The sequence below is a fragment of the Tachyglossus aculeatus genome, chromosome 1, assembly GCF_015852505.1.
Source record: "Tachyglossus aculeatus isolate mTacAcu1 chromosome 1, mTacAcu1.pri, whole genome shotgun sequence".
Lineage (NCBI taxonomy): Eukaryota > Metazoa > Chordata > Mammalia > Monotremata > Tachyglossidae > Tachyglossus > Tachyglossus aculeatus.
The window spans coordinates 148,648,518-148,667,069 of NC_052066.1; the positions used below are offsets into that span (position 1 = coordinate 148,648,518).

An 18,552-nucleotide genomic window follows, 5' to 3' on the forward strand; every position below is an offset into this window, starting at 1 on the left:
GCTCTGCCACTTGTCTCCTGAGTGACCTTGAGCAAGTGGTAAATTATCTGTGCCTCAGTTACCTTATTTGTAAAATGGAGATTAAAACTGTGAGCCCCATGTGGGATAAGGACTTTGTCCAACCTGATTAGCTTATATGTACCCCAGCACTTAGAACAGTGCTTGACACATAGTAAGCACTTAACAAATACCATTATTTTTGTCATTATTATTATTAATAAAGTAAGCACAACAAATTCCACAATTATGATCACTATTAGAAGGGACTTATCCCTCTCCCTCCTATCTCCAGGAGTCCAGGCAGCTAGGGGAAAAGGGCAGAGGGACATGGGTGGCTTGAATCCGGGTTGGAGGAAGAAACAGAACTGGAGAACCCTCCTTGGTTTCCATCACAGCTGAATCCTGGGCTCCAGGCTGTGATGTCGGAGACTGAGGAGGAAACACAAAGCTGATAATAATAATAATAATAATGATGGCATTTGTTAAGCACTTACTGTGTGCAAAGCACCATTTTAAATGCTGTGGGGGGATACAAGGTGATCAGGTTCTCCCACATGGGGCTCACAGTCTTAATCCCCATTTTACAGATGAGGGAACTGAGGCTCAGAGAAGTTAAGTGACTTGCCCAAGGTCACACAGCAGGCACGTGGTGGAGCCAGAATTAGAACGCGTGACCTCTGACTCCCAAGCCCGGGCTCTTTCCACTGAGTCACGCTGCTTCTTGTGATCAATCGTGAGCATTGGCCTCCCTGATTTCCATGCTGCTGGTTTGAAAATGAGCTGTCCATAGAGCTCGGCGAAGAGATATGGGACCATTCTTGGAAAATAAGTAAGAGCCACTCTTGACAACCCTCACCATTCCCAGAAAGGCTCAAGATGTAAATAAAGCCACCTCCCTGGTCCTAGCCTTCTGCTGCCCCTCTTCATCTCACTTCCATGTCCTGCCACATGTGCCACCGTTCCACGGGCCCTTGGCACCGGAATCATGGCGTGCTTGGGGAGGACTCTTCATTACTGCAGGCGAGAGGCTTGTCCTGCTGGCTGTGAGAGGAGACTTACTGTTATCTGGGCTCCCCTTCTGGTCACGTTTCACAAAGGCCCCTGGAACAGAGACAGAGAGGCCTAGTGGGAAGAACACAGGTCTGGGAATAAGAGACCTGGGTTTTAGCTCCAGCTTTGCTTATAGCCTGCCATGCCTCCCTGGGCAAGTCACTTATTCTTTCTGGGCCTCTATTTCCTCACCTGTAAAGTGAGCGAATTCATGCCAGCCTCTCCCTATACCACAGGGCAGTCATGAGGGTAAAATGAGGCAATGAGAAAGCCCCTTGGAAAAAGGAAAAGGGGCGTTCCAAATTCAAAGTCAAATTATTATTGATTATTCCAGGGCTGGTTGCAAAATGAAAGTTGCTGAAAAGATGGAGGCTCATTTTTCTCCCCGCGCCCCTCCCAAGTTGTCTTCCTAGCTGTAGGCCTACTACTGTAAGGGCAGAGATGGTGTGGGCCTTTCAGAGAAGCCACTGTAAGTCTGGATTGCTGGCGGGGATTTGCATGAGAAGGGCCGTGGGAAAGTAAATCGGTGGCTTACTGGCTAAGAGGAGGAATTTTAACCTTTGGGGAAAAAATAGGGTTGGTCAGAGCTGGACCAGTACTGGATGGGCCTGAGCATGTTTGGGGAGGAGGAGGCTTACGTGACTCGTTTAACTGAGAGCTGATTCCAACGTCCTTTTCTGATGCCATCAGTGTTTAAAAGAATGTCTTGCGGGGGGCCTTCCTAAGGGGTTGGGGGGCTGAGCCCCTCAGTGATGGGGGCATTCATGGAGAAGGATGGCTTTCCGGCCAACAGATGGAGGGAGAGCTGGGGAGGGAGAGCTGGCCCAAGATGTCTTCCCACACCATAGGCAGGTCCTGAGTCGTCTGGGCTGACACTGGCTCCAGGAGTCTTGGGGAAGCAGGTGTGGGACTAGCCCATGGGAGAGACTAAGAGGGGCTGGGGCAGCCCTTCTCCGGCTCTCCATTTTGAAGACCCATTGCAGTCAGACTCCAGTTTGTGGCCTGGGGCCGACTCCTCAGAGACCAAGGCACCTGGTCAATAGCCTCTGCTCTGTCTGGTTTTCCAAGCCTCCAGAGTGGCCTTGAGGTAAGTAGCTCCTCATTTTGAAGGGTCTTAAGCTCAGCTTCATGAGATTGCAGGTGGAGGGTGGGGGGAAAAGGGGTTCAAGCTCATACATACATCACTCCCAATGGCCCTATTCCAAACCCCCTGCCCCTGTGGCCCAAGGTCCTGGACACGGGAAGGTTTGGAAGTTTGACAGAGGTTTTCTTCATCAGCTGCCTGCCGAAGAAGGGTTCTCTGCTTGACAGTAAGTTGGATTCTGTGTTTGGAGAGGTTCTGGCAGGAAAAGTCTATTGCTTATTCAGAGGGAGGTAACACCTTGGTTCCATCTTGCCCTTTTATGTGTGGCACTGAGCCAGGGGTTTCTGGTTTAACGAATGGAGGAGACCCAGCTGAATGGCATCTGTATTGCTCTTCAGAGAGAGCTTACCTAGAAAAACAAGTTCATTCATCTTGGGGGAATGGCCAGCGGGTACCACCAGAGCAGCAATGAGCCTGATTATTTTCAAGGTGACAGGAGATTTTACAATTTAGGTGTTCGATACATTTTTTTTTTATGAGGACAAACTGTAAAGTTAATTACTTGTGTTATAGATGTTGTGAAATAAGACAATTAAAATCCTATTGTCTACAACTGCTTCTTGTCTGGGGAGGGTGATGAAAAGAGTCAGACTCCATTCGGACGGAGGATAAGGGATTTAGTTCTGCTCTAAGGAACACTTGCCTAGCAGGGAGGATTGCTAGGTGCTCCAATAGGATTCTGAGAGAAATTGTGGAATCCCTATCTCTGAGGGCCCTTAAGCAGAGGAGAGATTTGTGTTTGTCTTCGTTTGGGGTTGGCTCTGCCTGGAGGCAGGGGGATGGAGTGGATGACTTTGAACACCCTTTCCAGCCCAAGGACTCTATGGTTCCTAGTGACATTCAGAAGGAATCCCCTGAAAAGTAAGCTCCTCGTGGGTAAAGACCGTTCCCCACCTGCCTAGCCCGGTCTCAGCACCCGGTTATGCTCTGTAGACTACCTGGGCTAGGCTTGCTGGGAAAGAGACAGCTTGGGTTGTTCCTGTGGGAGTTTGACTCTGTAAAGTCAAATGGATGACTTGGCCTAGACTCGCTAATTGAAGCTTGCTGTAGGCAGGGACTGTGTCTGTTATACTCTCCCAAGATCTTAGTACACTGCTCTGCACATAGTAAGCGCTCAGTAAATATGATTGACTCTGACGTGGCCATCACCTATCCAGACCCACAGTCCATCCAGCCTAGAATTCTGTCTCCAGGGACAGCAGGACATTTGGAAAAACGGTAGGTTGGTTGCCCTCTTGGACACCTACACTCACGGTTCCAAATCTTTTAAGTTATGTAGGTATCTTTCAATTATGTATTATACATTATTAACTTTTATTAATGTCTGTCTCGCCGTCTAGACTGTAAAGTTCACTGTGGGCAGGGAAAGTGTCTGCCAACTCTGTTATATTCTTCCAAGAAATGAGTACGGTGTTGTGCATGTAGTAAGCACTCAATAAATACCATTGATTGATTGATTGACTGTGAGCCCAGTGTTGGGTAGGGACTGTCTCTCTATGTTGCCAACTTGTACTTCCCAAGCACTTAGTACAGTGTTCTGCACACAGTAAGCGCTCAATAAATATGATTGATTGATTGATTAACCCTCATACCTTCATCATCCAGACTTGCTCTCTAATAAATCATCCAATTGTATTTATTGAGCACTTACTGTGTGCATGCATCGCCTGCCCTCTGATCCACCCTCCCTCATTATTAATAATAATAACAATAATAATAATACTGATGTTAAGCACTTACTCTGTGTCAAGCTCTGTTCTAAGCATTGGGGTAGATAGAAGATAATCAGGTTGGACACAATCCCTGTCCCACAGGGGGCTCACAATCTTAATCCCCATTTTACGGATGAGGTCACTGAGGCACAGAGAAGTGAAGTGATTTGCCCAAGGTCACACAGAGGACAAATGGTGGAGCCAGAATTAGAATCCAGGTCCTTCTGACTTCCAGGACCGTTCTCCATCCAGTAGACCATGCTGCTTCCAGTGCTTCCCTTCCACTCAGAACCTACCCCATGGTCCTGAGGTGACCTGAGAGCTGCTGAAGCCTCCCTAGGGTTTGAGGGGTTGGGCCAGGGGTGCCCTGCAGCCAGCACAATGCTATGTCCAGAGGCTCCCCCGCCCACACAAACCCCTCCCAATCCAGAGGTTATTGGTGCAAAGAGGTGTGTGCCCGTGGGGACCAGGGGAACAGCCGTTATACTTTCTAAGAATTGTGCTAGATCTTCAGTTCAGGCTTTGACATAAACAGCTCTCCAGTTGGGAACCAGATTAATAAGATTTTGCAAAATCCATCATTGAGTGTGGGGATACCAAGGGGTGATTTTTCTTTTTTAAAAAAAAAAGCTTTTTGAGAAAAGGCATATAAAGAAACAAAGACTTTTCGAAAACATCAACTTTTACATCAGTTATCAAATCTCCCTCCTTCCTCCAAACATATGCTTTTTAGCTGGGTGTCAGGAATCGGGTCCGAATTATTCATCTTGTCCCTCTCCCCAGCAACTGGTGCGGTTCTTTGCACAAACACTTAAAAACTGCAATAAATAATTTCAGTTATAATGGCTGCTCATCCATGAGTCTGTCAAAAGCCTCCTTGAACTTGCTGATAGTTGGAGCCTCCATAACTTTCTGGAAGAAGGAATTCCATTATCTTGGCAGCTGCTGTTTGGTGTCAACCACCTCCAAGCTTCACCGGGTGCCCCCCTCATCCCGGGGTCATGGGATTCAGGGACCATCAGTTCCGTGTCCACCCCATCCACACCCTTCCTTGTTTTGAAAACTACAGTCCTCTAGGCTGTAAGCTCGTTGTGGGCAGGGAATGTGTCTGTTATAATGCACTCACCCCAGTGCTTAGAACAGTGCTCTGCACACAGTAAGTGCTCAATAAATACTACTAACTGACTGACTAATGCATCTCTTCTCAGTCCATGACGTTCCATACTGGTGAGTTCCGAACCTCCATCAGTCACTCCTTGTCTGGAAGCTTCTCTATCCCCCGAGTCATCGCAGTCACCCTTCTCTGGAACTTCCCGACTTCTTGTGGCCTTCTCTCTGGATGCCATGCTCAGATGCCGGCCCTTCCTGGGCTGGTTGGATGGCTGGTCACATGGGCCATCTCAGTGGCATCCAGAAATCCCCCTCCGCCCCGGGGATGGAGACAAGCGAGTTTCAATGCTGGTGGATTCTGAGGTCTGGAGCTCATCTATCTGGAGCTGGGCCCGAGGAATCATCTGTGTGCTCTTAGGGAGGTGTTGGACATGGAACCCTCCAGGGACCCTGAGCTCACCAGGGAAGCAGTTTGTTGTAGCAAAAAGTGCACAGGCCTGGGACTCAGAGGACCTGGGTTCTAATCCCAGTTAAGTCACTTCTGTGCTGTGTGACCTCAGGTAAGTCATGACACTTCTCTGGGCCTCAGTTTCCTCATCTGGAAAATGAGGGTTCAATCCTAACACCTCCCACTTAGACTGTGAGCCCCATGAGGGACGGGGACTGTGTCCAAACTGATAAACTTGAATCTACCCTAGTGTTTAAAACAGTGCTTGGCACATAGTAAGCATTTGGCAAATATAACACCGCTGCTATCACTAATAATAATATAGGAGCAAATCATTCCTGAATATTCATTAGCGATGCAAGCTCAGCGTTGAAGCCGGCTATTTATTCCAGTGATTTGCATAATTATCATTTTCATTTTTTACACATTTATTTTTAACATTAATGAAATATTTCCGCACCGTAGATGCCTAAATAGGGAGCATGGCTTGCAGCAATGACTGCCTGATAGGGTGAGCTGCTCCAGGGAAACATTTCCACATCCTGATTGCTTGATTGCCTGATCCGTTGAAACAGGCTTCTGGAGTTCCCACTTCCCCGCTCCTTGCAATGTTGAAAGGAATGGAAATGCTCTTCAGCCTCCTGGGAATGAGGTGGTCAGAAGTGCCTTTTTTTAATGGTGTTTGTTCCGCGCTTACTGTGTGCCTGGCATTCTGCCAAGCTCTAGAGTAGATACAAGATTGAACAGTGCTCTGCTTAAAGTGCTTATAGTGCTCTGTACAAAGTAAGTGCTCAATATGTACCATTAATTGTTTGATTGGACACAGTCTGTGTCCCACAGGGGGGCTCACAGATTTAATCCCCGTTTTACAGTTGAGGTAACTGAGACACAGAGAAGTGAAGTGACTTGCCCAGGATCACAAGGCAGACAAGTGGCGGAGCCAGGATTAGAACACAGGTCCTTCTGACCCCCAGGCCTGTGCCCTAACCACTAGGCTACAGTTGATTCTCTCAGGTTTCTGAGCCTTAGAGGAGCCCCAAGAGAGAACACAGGATTGGAACAGCAAAGGGGTGAGTCAGTCCATGGTGCATCCAATCAATTAATTGTGTTTATTGAGCGCTTACTATGTGCAGAGCACATAGGCCAAGGGCCTGGCTCCAAGATGGAGCACCTCAATGTTAGTTTCCTCAGGTGGTCAGAAGTGACCCATTGGACACCTCTAATTTTCCTGCTCCCCCATTATTCTGAGCCCCTCTTGAACTTAGTAATAGTAGTGAGTGGTATTAAGCATGCTGTATGTGTCAATCATTTATGAAGCACTTTGTGCAGGGTACTGTACTAAACACTTGGGAGAGTACGATATAACAGTATAACAGAGTTGGGAGACACTTTCCCTGTCCACAGTGAGCTTAAGGTCTGGAGCGGGAGACAGACCCTAAAATAAATAAACAAATCACAGCTATTTTTGTCAGTGCTGTGGGACTGAGGAAGGGATGTGTAAAGGGAACAAATCCAAGTGCAAGGGTGATGCAGAAAGGAGTGGGAGATGAGGAAATGAGGGCTTAGTCAGGGAAGGCCTCTTAGAGGAGATATGACTTCGATAAGGCTTTGAAGGTGGGGAGAGTAATTTGTCTGTCGGATATGAAGAGCGAGGGTCTGAAACCAGAGCAGGATGTGGGTGAGAGGTCTGCGGCAAGACAGACAAGATGGAGGTACAGTGAGTAGGTTGCCAATAGAGGAGAAAAGTGTGCGAGCTGGGTTGTAGTAGGAGAGCAGTGAGGTAAGGTAGGAGGGGCAAGGTGATTGAGTTCTTTAAAGCCCTTGGTGAGGAGTTTCTGTTTGATGCGGAGGTGTCAAAGGCTGTATTAGGCATTGGGGAAAGATACAAGATAATCAGGTTGGACACAGTCCCTGGGCAACATGAGGCTCACAGACTGAGGAGGAGGGGGAACAGGTATTTAATCTCTCCCTTTACGGAGGAGGAAACTGAGGCACCAAGGTCTAATGGAAGAGCATGGCCCTGGGACTCAGGAGGGCGAGGAAAGGCGCAGAAACCGTGTGAGGTGAAATCACAGGGAGGGATCCGGATCACCCAGTAGCAATGTAATTACCTGATAACCATCCCCCATCCCCCTGGGGGTGAGCCGAGTGGTCATTTTAGAGAGTGGGTGGATCCCATCTTCTACTTTTAAAATGACTCCACCCTAGTGGAAAGAGCATGGGTATGGAGTCAGAGGACCTGGGTTCTAATCTGTTCTGCTACTTGGAAAAGTCACTTCACTTCTTTGTGCCTCAGTTTCCTCATCTGTCAAATGGGGATGCAATACCTGTTCTCCCTCCTCCTTGGACTGTGAGCCCCATGTGGGATGGAGACTGTGTCTGACCTGATTATCTTGTATCTAACCCAGCACTTAGTCAAGTGTTTGTGAGCGCTTAACAAGTAGCACAGTTGTTGCTATAATAATAATAGTAATAATTTTGGTATTTGTTAAGTGCTTACTATGTGCAAAACACTGTTCAAATCGCTGGGGAGGATACGAGTTGATCAGGTTGTCCCACAGGGGGCTCACAGTCTTAATCCCCATTTTACAGATGAGGTAACTGAGGCACAGAGAAGTTAAGTGACTTGCCCAAAGTCACCCAGATGACAAGTGACAGAGCCGGGATTTGAACCCATGACCTCTGACTCCCAAGCCCATGCTCTTTCCACTAAGCCACACTGCTTCTCTAATATTCTCTATTATAGTTATTATCCATCAGAGCCTTTGAAGGTTTATGCCAGACTTGATGCTGGCTCTGAAACTCAGGTCAGATGGTACATGGAAGAGAAATTTCATTTTCTTCCTTTTTCTAGCTGCACCTAAAGATAGAAACGAAGCCCCCACAAATGTTATCTTTTTAAAATTCAGGGGAGGAAGCAATATTCTGATTTTATTTTTAATAAAAGTGCCTAATTAGGAGGTTGACCTTAACTGAGTCGCCTGATGCTAATTATACGGAACCATATTTGCATACTAACGTGGCATCTGATCAGTCTGAGTGTATGAGGTTATTGATATTCAACTTGGCACTCTGCAATTCACATGGCAGCTTTATCCCTAAGCCGTTCTAGTGTTCTCTTTCTCTCTCACACGCTTCGTATCCCAGAGTAGGCCCGGAAACAGTGAAGTGTAGAGATTCCCAGGTGGCCGCCAGCCAGAGAGAGACCAGACCCCTGCAGCCACATTGGGGAGGGGGTTGTCCATGTTCTTGGGACCATCCAGAGCCTTAGAGATTCATTCATTCATTCATTCGTATTTATTGAGTGCTTACTGTGTGCAAAACACTGTACTAAGCACCTGGGAAGTACAAGTTGGCAACATATGGAGATGGTCCCTATCCAACAACGGGCTCACAGTTAGAGATGTGGATGGAATGGGCAAAACACACACAAAGCTGAAAGCTTGCTCTGAGGAGAACAACTAAGCCCATCAGTAGATGAAGAAGTGCATAGTACAATGCTCTGCACACAGTAAGTGCTCTATAAATACGACTGAATGGAATGGAATGAAGAAGAGGCACCCTAGCAGCAAGAAACCAGACAAAATACCATGGATGAGGGGTCCCTCAAAGGGTCAGTAGAAGCAGAGTGAGGTGTGAGAGGTGATCCACGTGAAGATAGTGAGCCCCTTGTGGGACAGGGACAGGAACTATGTTCAACCCAATTTGCTTGTATCCAAGGTAGCGCCTAGAAGAGCGGTTGGCACAAAGTAAGCACTTAACAAATACCACAGTTATCATTATTGCTAACCGTGATGCTGGATGCCCAGGAGGGCTCCACTTCACCAACAGCCACCTCCTCCCGGAGGCTCTCCCTGATGGAAAGCCCCACCCCCAGCCCTGGTCATACTATTCGTTCATTCAATTGTATTTATTGAGCACTTACTGTGTGCAGAGCACTGTACTAAGCACTTGGGAAGTACAAGTTGGCAACATATAGAGACGGTCCCTACCCAACAATGGGCTCACAGTCTGGAAGACTATGATTACACTATGTCCTCAACCACTTCTCTACCCATATTTCCTAAGCTGCTCATTTATCTGGTAAGGTTTTCATCATTCATCTGGGTTTATTATGCATGTCTTCCACCATGAATTTTTCACTGCTGTTCATCCAATCTTTTTAAGATTGTTTGTTTTCCCCAGTAAACTGGCAGCTTCCTGAGGTAGGAACTGTACTTATGCTCCTTTTGTACATTCCCCAAGTGCTCAACATTCTGTGGCCCACTTGATTAACTTGTATCTACCCCAGCACTTGGAACAGTGCTTGACACATAGTAGATGCTTAACAAATACTATAATATGAATAGCAATGATAATAAAACTTAAAGAGGGAAGACTTATCCTCGTGGCTCCCCTCCTGGGGACTCCCCATAATTGTTAAGTTCATTATGGACACCTCACATCTGCTCACCTGAAAAGAGGGGGGCCTGCTCTCCCTCCTACTCTTAGACATAGGGACTGGCTGACCTGATTAACTTGTATCTACCCCAGCACTTAGAAAAGTGAAGTTTTTAAAATGGTATTTAAGTGCTTACTATGTTCCAGGCACTGTACTAAGTGCAGGGGTAGATACAAGCTGCTCAGGTTGGTTACAGTCCCTGTCCCACATTGGGCTCGCAGTCTTAAGCCCCATTTTACAGATGAGATAACTGAGGCACAGAGAAGTGAAACGACTTGCCCAAGATCATGCAGCAGATGTGGTGTGGGCCTGGAATTAGAACCCAGATCCTTCTGACTCTCATGCCCATGATCTATCCACTAGATAGCACTTCTTCCCACAGTAAACACTGTGAAGCAAAGTAAGTGCTTAAAAAATACCATAATAATAATACTGATCATGATTATAATAGAAGAAATAGCATTAATAATAAGGATAATAATGATGGTATTTCTTAAGTGCTATGTGCCAAGCACTGTTCTAAGCACCGGGATAGATACAAGGTTATCAGATTGTCCCACATAGGGTTCACAGTCTTAATCCCCATTTTACAGATGAGGGAACTGAGGCACAGTGAACTTAAGTGACTTGCCCAAAGTCACACAGCTAACAAGTGGCAGAGCCAGGATTAGAACCCACGACCTCTGACTCCGAAGCCTGTGCTTTTTCCACTAAGCCATGCTGCTTTTCTATACAGGTTGCAGCGGAACCCCAAAACAGCAGGACTGTAAAGCGGAAGTCAATCAATCAATTAACTGATAGAATTTATTGAGTGCTCATGATGTGTGGAGCTCTGTACTAAACTCTTGGGAGAGATAATAATAATGATAGCATTTACTAAGCACTTACTATGTGCAAAGCACTGTTCTAAGTTCTGGGGAGGTTACAAGGTGATCAGGTTGTCCCACGGGGGGCTCACAGTCTTAATCCCCATTTTACAGATGAGGGAACTGAAGCCCAGAGAAATGAAGTGACTTGCCCAAAGTCACACAGCTGACAAGTGGCGGAGCCGGGATTTGAACCCATGACCTCTGACTCCAAAGCCTGTGCTCTTTCCACTGAGCCACACTGCTTCTCAGCAAGTAGACATCCTGCCCTCAAGGAGTTTATAATCTAGCAGGGAGACAGACACTGGAATAAATTACAAGAAGGGGAAGCAAGTAAAAAAAAATACATTGTGATATTTGTTAAGCACTTACTATATTTGCCAAGCACTGTACTAAGTGTTGGGGTAGATGCAAAATAATCAGTTCCCTCATGGGGCTCATAGGGTAGATGGAAAACAGGTATTGAATCCCTGTGTTGCATATAAGGGAATTGAGGTACAGAGAAGTTAAGTGATTTGCCCAAGGCCACATAACAGACAAGTTGCTAAACTGGGATTAGAATCCAGGTTCTCTGACTCCCAAGCCAGTGCTCTTTCCATTAGGCCATGCTGCTTCTCATGAATATAAGGACATGTACATAAGTGCTTTGGGGTCAGAAGTGGGGCAAGTGACAAAGTACTTAAGGAATTCAAACGGAGGGTGGGGAGCAGAGTGGTTAATCATGGAAGGCTTCCTGCAGGAGGTGTGATTTTAGTAGTGCTTTGGAGGTGGGGAGTGTGGTGGTCTGTTGGATATGAAGGGAGAGGGAATTCCAGGCAGGAGGGAGGATGTGAGCCAAGGGGTTGACTGTGAGGGAGCCAAGAGTGAGGCTGTATGTGTAGGTTGTGTGTGGTGGCTGGATTGTAATGGAAAAGGAGGGAGCGAACCTATTGAGGGCCTTAAAGCCAATCAGAGGCCATGGTGCCAGGCATGCTAAGGGTGACCCCCTGCCTACTGTGGGATCTGTGACTGGCTGCTTCTCGTTACGGTTATCACCATGAGCCAAGCACCCATGGGCAGCCAACTCCTTGCAGAGCGCAGACCCCACTGCTGGAGCATCTGCTCAGTGGAAGCCCGCTCACTCCAACCCTCCAGTGGCATCGTGGGAAATGGACCAGCCACATGGTGTAAGGGATAAAGCATGGGCCTGGGCGTCAGATGGTCAAGGGTTCTAATCCCAGCTCCTCCGCTTCTCTGCTGTGGGCAGATCACTTAACTTCTCTGTGCCTCAGTTACCTCATCTGTAAAATGGGGATTGACTGAGCCCCACATGGGACAACCTGATCACCTTGTATCCTCCCCAGCGCATAAAACAGTGCTTTGCACACAATAAGCACTTAACGCCATCATTATTATTATTATTTATTATCAAGATGAACGATTTGGCCTTGGAGGCCCGGGGGCTGGTCGGGGGTGAGATTTGGTAGATGCTTTGGGGCCCCTAGACCCTAATGGCATTGGAAGGAAAAATGCCAGTGTGTTTATTGACGGGAAAGGGTCACAGTCCCAGGCCTCGACTTGCGCTGTGCATCTGGATCTGTCAGTCTCCCTGCTGGCCAGCCTGCTGTCCCCCGTGGCAGCCTTGGATGTGCAGCAGGCCCACTGAAAAGACATTGGAGGCCGGGAGCCCCATTTGCTTTGATGGGCCCCAGCGATCAATGCATCGGTAGTATTTATTGAGCGCTCCCATGTGCGAAACCCCGTGCTAAGCGCTGGGCAGAGAGCAGTAGAGTTGGCAGCCTCACTCCCTGGCATCCCCAGGTGGGAAGACGGTCTGCGCTGCTGGGTGTGCGGGGGCTGACGGCTGTGTTTCTGTGCACAGGGCCAGCATTACGAGGAGGAGAAAAGGGCCCTCAGCCACGAGATCATTGCCCTCAACAACCACCTGATAGAAGCCAAGGTGACCATAGATAAGTTGTCCGAAGACAACGTAAGTATTGACTTTGGAGCATCCCTTGATGTCCTATACCCGGGTTCCAGTGGCTCTGCTTGATCTCCTGGGAGTCCGCACCTGGCTGGTCTGGCCCATCCGTCATCGGTTGGATGGAACCTGACCGGAAGAGAGGCCTGGGGCAGGGCAGGGCAAGACAGGGCACCCCACATGTCCCCCGGGGGCGGGCGAGTGGGCGCCCCGTCCCACAAAGAGAACCTCCCAACTTGTCAAGTCTCTCCCAAGGTGAGGGTCCTCCCCAGTAGTAGCTAATGAGGGCCGAATCCCAGATGCTTCTCTGGCAACTGGGAAGGAGCAGATACACCTTCTGTCATGTGTATCACACCGGTCGCTCAGTGTTGTGGAATGACATCGTCTGGAATATTTTCTGGAAATCCACAGAAGTTAGACACACTCCTGGTGCCCTCTTTCTCAAGAGACATCGTGCTCCCCTCTAGGGCCTCTGTCAGCCTGGGGGCTAAAGATAAGAGAAAGATAAGATAAGAGCAGAAAGGTGGATGGAACTATAGTAGCCATGGTTCAGATCAGCTACAAACCACCAGGCTGCAAGATCAGAAGGCCACTTAGTCCCAGAGAGGAGAAAGAGGCGAAAGACCCTGGCAAAAGTGTTGCGGTTTCTCTCCTACCATCAGAATGATCCCAGTTTTGGGAAGTCCCTATCCTGGCCTAGGGGTAGGCCCTTAATAATAGTAATAATTATGGTACTTGTTAAGTGCTTCCTACTTGCCAAGCACTATTCTAGGCGCTGGGGTACATGCAAGTTAATCAGGTTGGACATAGTCCTTGTTCCACATGAGGCTCACATTTTTAATCCCCATTTTACAGCTGAGGTAACCGAGGCCCAGAGAAGTTAAGTGGCTTGCCCAAGGTCATACGGCAGACATGTGGTGGAGCTGGGATTAGAACCCAGGCCCTTCTGACTCACAGGCCCTTGCTCTATCCACTGAGCCATGCTGCTTCTCTAGACCCAAAGGGAGTGGAGCCTACTGTCATGGCCACTGCCATCAATCAATCAATCTTCCACTCAATTAGTGAAATTGATTGAGTGTTCGCTGTGTGGAGAGCATTATATTAGGCACTTGGGGGAATACAATCAATCAATCATATTTATTGAGCACTTACTATGTGAAGAGCACTGTACAATACATCCCATCCCATTTCCACTGGCTTGAACAGGTGTCTTTTGATGATGATGATGCTGTTTGTTAAGCACTTACTGTGTGTCAAGCACTGTTCTAAGCATTGGGGTAGATACAAGTTAATCAGATTGGACAGAGTCCCTGTCTCATATGGTGCTCACAGTCTTAAATTCTAGTGGGAGGAAGAGGATCAGGAGTCTTATATTACACCAGACTTCCAGCAGACTTGTTTCAGTACAATAACTGACCCCGTTCATTCAATCTTATTTAATGGGTGCTTACTGTGTACCCGACCCCTTTATAGTGTGCTTTTTTTCTCTCATGGTATTTAAACACTTACCACGTGCCAAGCACTCTCCTAAGTGCTGGTGTAGATATGAGTTAATCAGGTTGGACACAGTCCAGTCCCTTTCTCACATGGGGCTCACAATCTTAATCCCCACTCAAAAGATGAGGTAACTGAGGCACAGAGAAGGTAAGTAGTTGCCCAAGGTCACACAGCAGGCAAATGAACAAGCCGGGATTAGAACCCAGGGCCTTCTGACTCTATCCACTAGGCCACGCTGCCTCCCTTCTTTTGTATTTTCAACCCTGAGCTGCCTGCTGTCGTGGCATCTGTGGCCGAGTTCCACAAATTAGACACCGAGTCAGGCTCTGCGTGCATCTGGGAGGGGAAGGGGAAGGCTCAGGAAACCCCAAGAAATGCTGTAAGTTCTGGCTGAATCAAGCGGACTGTCACAAGATTGCAGCCGTGTGACCTCATCACGCAGACTGGGTGGTGCTGTGACATGGGTGTTATCACATGTGTCTTGGGAGCCAAGGGGGCTATCCCTCGCCACCCTAGAAGTTAGGCTCCCACTACGTCACGCCGGTAGCCAAACAGCCTGCATGTTATCACAGCCCAGGGGACTCCCTGACCTGCCCTTCCATGCCCAAAGATGGTGGTACTTGTATGTGCTGCTTCAAATCTCAACCCCAAATTACATCCCCAACACCAGAACTGGCTCAGGTGATTCTCCAGAGCCTCCTCAGACCAGAAGGGATCTGAGTGAGTAGTCAACTAATCCATCCCCCTGCCCCCAAGCCAGCTGTTAGATCTACGTGGCCCCAGGCAGAAACTGTCCTGGCCTCGCTGTGGAGTGGAAGATTTCCATTAGGGAGGGGAGTGTGGTGTTGGAGGGAGAACAAGTTCCAGGATTCCCAGCTGGAATGTGTGGTAGGAGAGGGTCAGGCTGGTCATTCAATGGTCCCCTCACCCTGAAATGCCCCAGGAGAAGGAAAGCCTGTTGGAAGAAGCTGGGCTCCTTTGGGGAGCCTATTCAGTGTCCTGCCCCAGCCACAAGTGCGGAAGCGCCGGGCCCACTCAGCCTGATAAAGCCTCAGCAGCAGCTTTGAAACCTAGAAGAGCCCCAGGGGCTGAGAGGAGGCCACAATGATCTGTTTAGGAAAGTCCAACCCCCTCCCACCCGGCCCCACCAAACCTGGCTAGAACCGCTGACCTTGACATCAGGAATGAGGCTCTGGAATGATTCCATCTGGAAGGTACTGACTGCCCTGTCCCAGAACCAGTTATCTGTGCCGTTTACCATGCTGTTCATGCCACGTATCGTGCTGTCCGTGCCGCATACCATGCTTTCCGAGCCGTGTGCCATGCTTTTCGTTCCATGTACCATCCTGTCCATGCCATGTACCATCCTATCCATGCCGGGTACTGTGTGGCGGGCAGTCAGCATCCATGTTGAAGCATTGCCAAAACCCATGCACATGAGATTTGTAATGGTCAAATTGTCAGTATTCCTACTGTTTGCATCTGTTTTTCCCACACGAACCCTGAGCAACGAAAGTAAAATCCCTAGTGGGATGGGTTCCTTTTGTTCATTTTTCCTCTTTCTCCTCTTTCCTTTTGGAGACCGAGCGTGAAGTCAGTCAATAATATCTACTGTATGCAGAGAACTGTACTGAGTTTCTGCTTCGTGCAGAACCCTGTACTTAGTGCCTACTGTATGCAACACACTATATTGAATGCCCTCTGTGACTTTACTGCATGTTCCAAGCACTGTGTTGGGGGGTGCACTGTGTGCACAGCACTGCTCTGAGTGCCTATTGCATGGAGAGCCCAGAAATGAGACCCTGGGAAGGGTCACATGAAGCATTTCATTGTTTGGAGCCTGGATTTCTGCTGCCCTGCCCAGGCCTCTGTCCACCCATTCTCCCTGGCCGGAAGCATTTCTTTCTCCCAGTTAGGAGGAGAGTGCCCTCAGAAGTGGGGTTCTGCTCCAGCCGACAGGCCGCCTGAGAAGATGGTCGCTTTTCTCCCCTTTCCAGGCTCATAGATCCTTTACCTGGGAATAGATGCCCTGAGAGCCAGCCGGTGTGGCCCTGGGGGGAGGTCTTAGGCTCTGGGCCCTTGAAGTCAACCTCGATGATCACACATTTTCATGCATATTGCAGAGGTCGTGTTTTAGGGTAACTCTTGAGGTGGTGCACATGGCCCTCCTTCACCCTGGGGCTTCGGCACTGTTCGGCTGCAGAGAGCAGCTGTCTCTGTCGGGCAACCCCCGCCTTCCAGTGGGGGTGGGGGTGGGGGGGTCCTCAGCTGCCATCACACCATCAGAACCTCAGGCCGGAGCTGCCTGGAGAAAAGACTTCATTAATAATAATAATTAATAATAATAATGGTATTTGTTAAGCACTATAAGCCAAGCACTGTTGTAAGCCTTGGGGTAGATTCAAAGTTCCCGGGTTGGATACATTCCCTGTCCATGTGGGGCCCACAGTCTTAATCCTCATTTAACAAATGAGATAACTGAGGCCCAGAGAAGTGAAATGATTTGCCCAAGGTCACACAGCAAAGTGGCGGAGCCGGAATTAGAACCCACATCCTTCTGGCTCCCAGGCCCATGGTCTATACCCTATGTCACACTGCTTCATCGCTACACCACGCAGACTTTACTAAAATCCCTACTGCTCCCTCGGGCATCCTCCTCCACAGTGTCTCTGCATCTCTAGAGGAGTCCAGTACCATCCCTGTGGGGTCATAGCGGCCAGGCCCCCGCCTCCGGGTAGGCCCCTGGCCTGACCTCGAAGGTGTCTGCTGTGGCCGTAGTCCCCATAGCCAACATCAGGAGTTGACAACTGGACGCCCGTGATGGCGGCGGACAGACCGGCTGGCCGATCGCTGCCGCCTGCCAGGCTAATGCCACTCCCACATCCGCTCTCCGCAAGTCCAGATAACTGTGTTTTCCGGGCAGGTGGAGACCGGATACGGGAATCTTTACTGTAGCCAAGGGCCAGGAAAATTCAGTCACCTTTCCGCATGACTCGGGACCCTGTGGTAAGTACCCAGTCCTGCGGCTCAGGTACCACAGGGGCCTACAGCCCTTCCGGGGGGGGTCATTCCTCCACAGTGCCCCCCCCCACCCCTCCTCTGATGTTTTAATCTCTTGCCTCCCGCTGCTGTGAGCTCCTCTCCAGTGCCGAGAGGTGCCAAGGGGCTTGGGTCTGTGCCGGGGAGGATATTGCGTGGACCACAGCGAGAGTGGGCACGGACGAGGCAGGGTGGGCCCTGCCCTTCCTGAAAAAGAGGCTCCAGTCAGCCCTGGACAGCTCCGGTCATCTCCGACCAGCCCTAGACGGCCCCCGGTTGGCCGTGGTCGACGGCCCCGGTTGGCCCTGGGTGGGGCTTTTCGGGCAGGGCTAGGTGCAAATCGGGCTGTTTCTGTTTTTTAGGAACTCTATAGGAAGGACTGCAATCTAGCCGTTCAGCTGCTTCAGGGCAGCAAGACATACAGCAGGGCCCATAAACTTTCTGAGGTAATGTGACCCAACGCCGTCCGCTGTGCAGAGAAATAACGTTCCCTGAAAGTCAGGTGCCTGCAGCTACCGCTTTCCCTGCCCTCCCTCCCCGACCCGTCTTCCCCTCCCACGAGCTTGGGCATGCCGCGTCTCGGAGTGCTGAGGTTGCTGGGGCTTCTGGTTTGGGTGCCGAGGCTGCTGGGATGTGGGGCTAACCCCAAACTTTCATTTGGAGAAACTTTGGTTGGCCTGGAATGAGACGAGGTTTGTTTTGCTCCAAAAGGCGATATCGCTTAGCTCAGCCGAAGGAGGGTCTGGGGGAGGCACGAACTTATGGAATCTGCTCCCCTGGGAAGTCATCAGTCAATCAGTCATTCCATCAGTGATATTTATTGAATGTTTACTGCGTACAGAGTACTGAGAGCTTGTGAGAGCAATACAGCAGGTCTGAGAGAGGTTCTGGAGTGAAAGATGCTAGAGAGGAACTGAGTTAGAATCAAGCCTGGGTCTCTGAAATAGGAAGGAGGCAAAAAAATAAGTAGATACTGAGATTTTGGTCTCTGTCAGTCAACTGTATTGATTGAATAGCTATTATGTGCAGAGCATTGTACTAAGTGCTTGGGAGAGTACAGTATAATAGAGTTGGTAGATGCATTCCCTACCCACAATGACCTTATAGTCTGTGGGGGAGAACAGATATTAAAATAAATTACAGATCTGTACATAACTACTGTGGGGCTGAGGGTGAGGAAAATAACAAGTGCTTAAGGAGAACAGATACAAGAACATTGGTGACGCCAAAGGGGAAAAAAATAGTGGACTGCTATCAATCAGTGGTATTTTATAGCTGTTTTCCC

General features: G+C 48.9%; 1 protein-coding gene across 4 annotated transcripts in view; it reads left to right on the forward strand.

Moving 5' to 3' along the window:
* Positions 1–18,552, forward strand: part of BEGAIN (brain enriched guanylate kinase associated) — a 167,845-nt gene that overhangs the window by 143,916 nt on the left and 5,377 nt on the right. For all 4 annotated transcript variants that reach the window (XM_038750991.1, XM_038751000.1, XM_038750982.1 and 1 more), the window contains 2 exons: positions 12,633–12,740; positions 17,630–17,713. In XM_038750991.1, coding sequence (XP_038606919.1) covers positions 12,633–12,740; positions 17,630–17,713 — 192 coding nt within the window. The remainder of the gene's footprint in view (positions 1–12,632; positions 12,741–17,629; positions 17,714–18,552) is intronic.